The sequence below is a fragment of the Ambystoma mexicanum genome, chromosome 1p (genome assembly GCF_040938575.1).
Source record: "Ambystoma mexicanum isolate Mex_15411 chromosome 1p, UKY_AmexF1_1, whole genome shotgun sequence".
Lineage (NCBI taxonomy): Eukaryota > Metazoa > Chordata > Amphibia > Caudata > Ambystomatidae > Ambystoma > Ambystoma mexicanum.
In genome coordinates this window covers 353,783,634-353,792,794 of record NC_090921.1, presented here as the reverse complement: position 1 = coordinate 353,792,794, position 9,161 = coordinate 353,783,634, and the positions used below count along the sequence as shown (strand labels likewise).

General features: G+C 43.4%; 1 protein-coding gene across 1 annotated transcript in view; it reads right to left on the bottom strand.

Moving 5' to 3' along the window:
* Window positions 1-208: 208 nt before the first annotated feature.
* Window positions 209-9,161, bottom strand: part of LOC138482856 (sodium/iodide cotransporter-like) — a 570,535-nt gene continuing 561,582 nt past the window's right edge. The window contains exon 15 of the mRNA XM_069613845.1: window positions 209-6,421. Coding sequence (XP_069469946.1) covers window positions 6,236-6,421 — 186 coding nt within the window. The 3' untranslated portion in view covers window positions 209-6,235. The remainder of the gene's footprint in view (window positions 6,422-9,161) is intronic.

Below are 9,161 nucleotides of genomic sequence, written 5' to 3'. Positions count from 1 at the left end.
CCACATCCTGAATTTATGTAAAAGCCACGTATCATTCACAAGCATTTAAGAAGTGTTATAGGGGACATTCCATCATTAGACTGCGCTCACAGATGCAGTGCTTCCAATATCACATTGTAGAAGTGCAACATTGAAACATATCTACATGAGCTTTGATGGTCTACCTCAGAAATGCACCAATATCATAATTTCATATCTTTTTTTTATTTTAATTTATTTTACAATTCTGTACAGTAAGTCATCACTATGCAAGGTTTCCGGTGGCATACAAAGTTACATTTGTTTGCTTTTCAGTTTTACATCTACTTGAAGTACATTTTTTTCATTTATGTTTTGTAATGCTTAAGCCACTTTATTCCCAGCCAGTTTGGAGTCTAAGGGCCTCATTACACGGATGGCGGTAAGGATTTACCGGTACGGGAAAATACCGGTACCGGTAAATCCTTACCGCCTTACTACGAGGTCCCTTTGCGGGTTGGGGGATTTAACGCCTGCTTTTTGCAGGCATTAAAATCCAACCCGCAAAGGGACCTCGGAGCTAATTACGGCACCGCAAAATTGCGGTGCCGTAATTAGAGCCTTCCCCATTCCCATAGAGCCCTATGGGGCAGAAATGGGAATGGGGAAGGGCAATGGTGGAAGGGGGATTTACCGCCCCTCCAACCTTGGAATGGGGCGGTAAATCCCCTTTCCACCAAGGCGGTGCCGGTATTTTACCGGCATGAGCCATGGCGCTAATAGCGCCATGGCTCTCCGCCTACCGTGTAATGAGGCCCTAATTGTATAATTAGGATGGTTGTCTACAGCTTCCCTTTCATCTAGCCGACCTGCTGAAAATAATGACTTTTTTACCATCCATCTAAACCTGAGAGGATCTTTTTGCCCATAAGACAGTTCAGCGAGTAATGCGCTCACCTTAGACATTTGTGTGTAATTTGCAGTCACAAGATTAAATCACAGTGGGCCGACTCATCCCTTCATAGTTCCAAACATTGAGTACTAATACATTGGGCAACGGTAACACCTACAGCATTATATTCTTGCTTTATACAGGACAAATCTGGCATGACACAGAATAAACACATGTATTCCTGATCATCACGTTGCATATTGACTTCTATCGATGATACCCATGACCATGCAGAGAGAGAGATGGGAATGCTGATGCTGTAATCCATAGGAACGATACAGTGAATAGTCGTAACAATTCCCAGTTGAACGCCAAAGCTCTCCCTCTGGGTGTCATAGATCTTAGCTGTTGTGCTTGTGTGTACTGTATAATCTTATTGTTTAAAATTCTTTGGTGATCTATTTCCCAGGAGCTTGTGCCTCCTAAAGCTGCTTTAAGCCTTCCTCTTCAAGCCATCAGTCCAGCCTATTAAAGACCGGGCTGTCACCATCAATTCTTGTTGCCCCTTTCACTACTCCAGCTGCATCATACTATTTGTGTGCCCCCTTCCCTCCAATACCTATGTGTGTCTCGGGACACCAATTTGCAATAATATTGTATGGTACCTATTAGTCTTCTCACTTTCTTGCGCAAGCGGTGGAGGTTGGCCAGCAGTACAATACGTTTAGGGCAGTTGTAAGACACCAGTTATTGAGACACTAAATGGTCGAGGTTTGACTGAGTATCTTTACCTTTCTGTGTTATGAAAGTGAAATTGTCTTGTTATTATACCCTGTTTTCAGTTGTGTTTTATGTCTCACACTTCGGGCTCGCTGTTGATCAGCTTTTCTTACACATCTGCCACTTGTGGAACTGGAACATTGGCCCTCGGATGAGCACTTAGTCTTTCAGACGCTAACCTGAATTCTCCGGATATTTGAGTATCGCTGGCCAAGGGATGGCGAATGGGGTTGAGATGTCTGAGCACATGTTGCAGTGGTTCACATGCAGTGAGGCCCAAGAAAACTTGTTATCACAATACATTACAGCGGATAAAGGGGATATGAGGGATCCCACAGGAAATGCGATCGTCAAGTGCTGTGAACTGTTAAGGGGTTTGCTGGGTGTTTCTATTGGTCAGCAATGAACAGAACTGTTTTATTGACATGTGTTACCTTATTTTTCGGAAAGGATCCCTTGATCTAAAGCAGGAGAGCACATCTCTGATCCTACAGAGCTGCAGACACCTCTGCTTCTCAGGATAGCTATCATCAAAATCTGAATACAATGCATACAAATAGGAACTCATTTAGTGGTAACACTGAAAACCTGACATGTTGGTAGGCATTAAAGAACAGAATTGCATTCCAATCTAAAGTATCAAAGGTTGCTTAAATGTTAGGAATCTCTAAGTCCCGAAAAATGGTTTCCTATTGCTTACTGGTCCAGGTGACTCCAGATGGGTCACGGTGGGCCTAGTGATCTTGTTTTTCCAGGATTTTGGCAATGGATTAAGACGCCATGATTGGTTGGCATCTAGGTAGACACAATGTGTCCGCTCATGTTTTCATTTTCCGCCCCATCCAGCCTGTTTTACTACCCTGAGGTACCAGTCAATGGTTGCAAGAGCACAGCAAATCTTTACTTAAGGGTGTGTGTCAGACATTTCCTTTTTTTCTAGGCACCAGGAAATGCCTGTGCCTCTAGCAGGATAAAACCCTTGCTTAGTGGCGCATGGCAGGAGTATCATCTCTGAGAATGCTTGCCATTTTGACAAGAGCAGATCAGAATTTGCTGTATGAAGATATCAGGATTATTGGAGATCAGTCGACTCAAAGTGAGTTGATGCATATTTTCAAATGCAGGATGGATCTCATCGAAGGGGTGGGGGGAGAGAGAGAGCAGAGAGCGTGCGTGTGTGTACACCTCTCCGGTTTTTAAGAAAAATAATGCACCATCCCATCCATCCATTATGGATTCTTAAAAGCCAAAGGACCATGTGCCCCAAGATCATGGAGTCGTCATCAACATCACACCATAACAATCAGTAATTATTTAATTTGACTTTTATAGCATAAACATAGCACTGAAGTGCTTCAGCGCACTGTATAGTTCCTACGAATCACAGCACCATCGCTCCTCTTTTCCCCGGTGGTCGTTAGCAGCATGCAGACGCAAGTATTGATTGTGGTGGTATAAACAGGGGGGGATCAGGTTTTCCATTATAAACAGTAAGGTTTTGAGAGCTCTTTGGAAGGCCCAGTAGGACTCTTCCGCTCTCAGGGCTTGTGGTAGGGAGTTCCAATATTTGGCTGCAATGGATGGAAAACTGGAACCTCCTGCTTTGGGGCGTTTCAATCTAGGCTGGACCAGCCAATGGGAGTAAGGTGTTATGGTGGGCCTAGACGAGAGGGACTTCGGGATAGATAGGGCAGGGCAGATCTGGAGATACATCTGTGGCTGATAGAGAGAGTCTTGAACATGACCCTTTCTTGGATTGGGTGCCGATGAACAGCTCTTCGGGTAGCCGAGATGTGTTCCCTTTGGGGAATGTTTAAAGCCGCTCAAAGAGCATTGTTTTGGATTGTCTGAAGTTTCTGGATGTTCTGTGCAGATGTGCCGGCAAAGAGAGTATTGTAGTAGTCTAGCCTGGTGCCTACCACTGTTTGTGCAATTGTTAGACAGCTATCAGGTAATAGGAAAAGGTCTGGCAACGTTTATCAGTTTGGTTGTGTGAGCTGCTGAGGAGGAGATCATATTCACTTGGTGGGTCAGTGATAGGGTAGCGTCAAGGTAAACACCCAGGGTTTTTACTGCCGGGGAGACAGTAATCTGAGTACCATCGATGTTGAATGAAGAGTACCGTGGTTCAAGCTTTTTTAACACCGTTGAGGGACGACGAGAAGGAGCTCTGTCTTCTCGTCATTTAGACAAAGCCATGCTTTGCCATCCAAGTGTGGATAGTCGCATAGGCTGAATTCAGGGTGTCACAGTTGTTGGAATAGTTCCCAGATAGTGGCAAGAGAATTTGCGTATCGTCGGCATAGTTGGTGTAGGCTATGCTGAGGGAATCCAGGAGGTTGAAGAGTGGTTTAGTAAATATAATTTAAAGCGTGGGTGAGACACACAACCCTTGTGGAACGCCACATTCAATTGGGACTGTAGGGGAGTTTGCATTGTCGGCAAAGACCCTCATACCTCTTCCTTCTAAGAAGGAGGAGATCCAGGTCGTAGCTTCCGGTGGGAATGATGCTGAGGTGGCCAGATGGTGGCAAAGTAGTCTGTAGTCCACTAGCTCAAAGGCTGTGGACAGGTCCAGAAGGAGAAGCAGGGCATATTTTCCTTCATCCCAGATCTCGTCAATCTGGTTTTTGAGGCCGAAGAGTGCTGATTCCGTGCCATGGCCTGGGTAAAGTCTTGACTGTCGGACTCCTACGATATGATAGGATTCAAGGTAGAGCTGAATTTGGACATGGGCTGCTCTATCCAGGATTTTTAGAAGGAAAGGTCTGTGGTGATGGGCTAATTGTTGGGGAGAGCAGGGTCCAGGGAAGTTTTTTTAGCAGGAGTAGAACCCAAGCTTCCTTAAGGCAAAATGGGAATGAACATGCTTCGAAGGAGGCATTAATGAAGGCTGTGATGAATGGGAATAAGGCTTTCCATACATTTTCTTTAGTGGTACACCATTCTTTGTCTTTCATGATTGGGAGAGGGAGGGGTGCTTGGAGTTTCTAGTTCCTTGAGGATGCTGAAAAGTTATTGCGTGTCAGATTTTGCGTTGGTGATTCTGGCATTGAAGGTAGACGCTTTGCTGTGAATGATGGCTAGTTTGTATAGTTAGGCCGCCTTTGTGAAAGCTGACCTTAGGGAGTTGGAGGGCTTTTTTTCCACAAGATTTCCACTAGCTTTTATTTGCTCAGAGATCAAGGAGGTCAGGGGTGCACCAGGAGTTGGGGTTTCCTGCCGGTTTTTGCTTTTTTAGGTGCTGCAGGGGGGGGGGGCAGTGGTGTCAACTGCTGTTGTTAAGGTTGCAGTGTAGATTTCTGCTAAGATATTGGGATCTTGAGAGCAGTAGTGCTCTTGTTTGAGTAGATCAAGAGGGTTGGATGCACTCCTTAGTCAGTTTTCAAGAGCTACATACCATAGTTGGTGTAAGTGGTATCGTCGTAGAGGGACGGCGAAGGTGATGACGTGTTGGTCAGACCAGGGACAGTGAGCGTTGGATTTGATAGTAGTGGGGCAGTGGTCTGCGTCCCAATCCAAGGTGCAGTCTTTGGCATGGGTGCGGGTGTTGATGCAGTGGTTGAACCGAAGGGCAATCAGTGATTCGGCCAAGGAGACAGCTTGGAGGTTTACAGGGTCATTTAAGCCCAGCTTTAGATCACCAAGGAGGATGACTCTTGATATGAGTTTGATATTGTCACCTACTAGGTGTAGAAGGTCTCCTTTTAAGGTCAGGGTGGGGCCAAGTGGGCTGTAAATAAGGTAGATTGTGATTGTGGTGGTAGGGGTGGTCTCCAGCTATATTGATAGATGGTCAAATTTCTTAATGGTGGTGTTGAGAGGCCTTATGAAAAGGTGGCCTTTGGCAATAATGGTGACTCCCCCGCCTCTGGCGTTGTATCTGTCGTTCCTGAGGATAATTTAGCCTGCAGGGATTGCCAAAGAGAGGGCAGGAGCAGAAGCGCCTTGAAACACTTGTGTATAGGCGCGTTACAAATGCCATATCATATCATATCATATCATATCAAGCTGGGTGGAGCCAGGTTTCCGTGATGGCGAAAGTGTCAAGGTCATTTGTAGTGAGGTGGTAATGGATGTCTAGCGCATGGGCTGGTAAGGAGCGGGCATTAAAAGGGGCGAAATTGAGCATGGGCATGGCTGCTCCAGTGTGCTTACTAGCATTTGGAGTAGAACTGTTGGGATCCAGTCTAGGATCCCAGTTGGGATCCAGTCTAGGATTCTCCAGGTTCTAAGCATGTGTGCATCTGTGATGAGCAGAGTATCAGTTTGTCATATTATGGCAGTAACTTTGTACTAAAAAAAAGGAATGCAAAATGCACAAACTTTTAGAAAATGTCTTTCACAAAGGAATAAATTTGTATCAGAAAGCACGTTTCAGAGGAAATGGCATGTCACAGTTACTCTTCCAGAAGAAACATACTTTGCAGGTAGCTATCATTGCCCTTCTGAGATCTAAAGACATGACATTCTGCACAACAGCTCTCTCACTTGTGCTTTGGTTAACATTCTTCCCATCCAGTGCTTTTCAAGACTACCACTCAAAGGTCTTTATCTTTTTCTAGGATATGGAACCGTGTATCATCGAAGAAACACCTCCTGTCCCTACACCTCTGATTCCTTCTGCATGTTGAAGCTGACTGCATGTGCTATGGGACCCCCATTGGTTGGCACATTTTCATATATCTCCTCAACGTGTAATAGGTCAACTTCCTCGTACTCCTTCATGTTCTTGACCAGGAATGTTGACTCACTGGAGAGTTTGCTCTTTGGGTTTGAAGTATCAGAGTCCTGCAGCAAAAGAGAGGTAGAATTGTTATGAGTCAGAGCACACATTTCAAAATGAATGTTCACATGATCATTGTGCTGCTACTGTGTGATAGTAGCACCAATTACTGACAGAAAGGTCAGATCGTTTTAATTATTATTCTAATTATTACTATTATTATTATTATTATTATTATTATTATTATTGTAGAATCTTTGAAGATCAGTTTGGGCGTAGACTTGAGTCCATCTGTAATTTTGTTATGCTGACATTGACAAACGTTATTTGGCACAGTCGAGAAGACATACACATCTAGTTGGAACGTAATCCTATTAAGACAATGAGAATGAACTTCATACACCCAGGTCACAGTGCCCCTCAGAGCCTGGGATCAATGTTCTTGTCCTACCTAGCTCCCAGTGTCCCGTTCATTCAAACAAAATACTTACCTAAGATGTCCACCGTCGAGATGGAAGGTGGCGGTGCAGGTGAGAACAGCCTCCAGGTTGCTTGGAACGCTGGCTTGGATTGTGGGATTCAGCCCACGATCCAAGCACTCTGATTGGCTGTCTTCCCAGCCCGTGTTGCTAATGATACATCTGTTTCTGTTTGTTTCCTTCATACATGTAAAACATCTAAATAAACAAACATACACTTGGAGCTTCCCAGGCCTCCCACGACGGCAGTGCCTAGACCCTGCATCATTGCATTCCACAAGACAACAACTAGGTTTCCATGGTACCAGTGTATGAGAGAAAATGCTGAAGTGGGCGATTGGAGAGGTGAGACGGAGAGCTGGCCAAGAGTGGAGCTGTGCTCATCCCTGGAAGTGATCATCATGACTGGAACCTTTAATAAAGCTGCCTACTTACTTGGAAGAACTTGAGGTGTCATCCTTTCTTACATGGAAGAAAGAGGGCACGCTTAAGTCATTACAAATACTGCATAAAGGTTACTGTATAACAGCAGGTACACAGAGTTTTTCCATTTCCCAAGGTTCTGATTTTACAGTAGCTTTGTAGACAAGTCCAGGAATCCAACTTAATAAAGCAATAAGCGATTCATTTAGCTGTTAGAATACTGCCTAATGCAGAATTTCTCTGAAACCTTTGTAAAAATGTCACTATTATTTTTTCTGGGTTTTTGTATTGTGCCACATGCATGCGGAATACTTCAGTGCACACAAATGCACACCATTTAATAATCAAATAAGGGTAAATTGTGGTTAAATTCCACACAGTTCTTTAAATAAATATATATATGCAGAATTATTTAACGCAAGCATGGAAGATTCCCTTGGAGCCAAACACTGAAGGTTTACACACAAGCTGACAAAACGTTGGTGTTTTGCTCCCGTACAACCAATTACTTGTGGCAGTTTTGGTACAAGTCTTTACATCTGTTTTTTATGCCTACTAAACCCAAAGAACAATAATAGCTAACACCAGGCTGCAGAGTGGTCCAAAATCTTCGAACCGACAATAATGTATATGATCATTGTGTTTTTTTATAATCTTGATTTTCTCAGTAAGACAAGTGCCAAAATGATATTATGACTTCAATAAAAACTGGAAAAGAGAAAGTGTACAATGTTAATGCAATTACAAAACTCCTCTTTTAAATAGCTTATTTTGCCTAGAATACGTACCATGCTATCTCCGAAAAGGGCCATCATTCTTGCAAAGGGCTGTGCTCAGATTCAAACCCATGATTTGTTTCTTCTGTGAGCACCAAGGCAAAGTTTAACTTTGCATTCTGATTGGTTGGTAATGCCGTAAACCTGTAGATGTTGTATTCTATGCACACACATAGAAACACACTTAAATAATTAACAATAAATAGAAAATAACAAAAACTGTTGTAGACGCTGCAGCCCGACTCCCATGTCAATTCCAAGGTGTTTCAGCACCCCAGCACCTCCTGCAGAGCCTATATATGTCCCCTCACCTTCTCATAAGAACAATGCACCCCCAGCGTGATGCGCAGGGACATGGAGATAGAGAGACATGGCGTGAGGCAGAGAGAGAGCGAGAGTTAGTGAGAGATGGGTTGGTGTACTCCAGGGTCAGCTATTTGATTATAGTTTCCTTACTTTCTTTAGGTTTGACTTAAACAGACAAAAGCATATTTCAGTTCCTCTTAAATTGTCTTTTGTATCAGTTCTTTGGGGTATTGTGTTTGTTGCTTTTTTATGACTCTCACAAACGTTTTTGAATTTACAATATATGAAAATATATGCTTGTCGCTAGTCCATTGCACCTCATTAGGCTATGGATTCCAGGCTCTGCCCTTTACCTCAGAAGGGATTTGCCATGGACTGTATTTCTAGATATTTACCCTGTAATCCCCCTAAAGGAGTTAAAGCCATAAAGAGGGATTTGGTCAGGAATCTTTGCTTTTTTGTTTGACATTGTTTATTAACTCTTTAACAATACCCCCTAGTAAGAAAAATAATATCATTAAGCAATCAATTTGCTTATTCTCTCCTCTTGCCACCTCAGAAACTCCTCCCCCATGCTCCCCACAGATGATAGGAGAACAGCAAAGATACTGTTCTCGGAGTGTCTCATATAACTGTTGGGAGTAGTAAAGAGGTTAATTGGGCAAATCATTCTTCATAATAAATGATGAGTTAGAAGGGACCACAGTTAAGAAAACCAATGATCAGATCAGAGAATCCTTCTGACTTCCATCCGCTCGCTATCAATAATTTAGCTGACAATAACAATAAATATTTAGTAATCAGGTCTCCAGAATTACAAG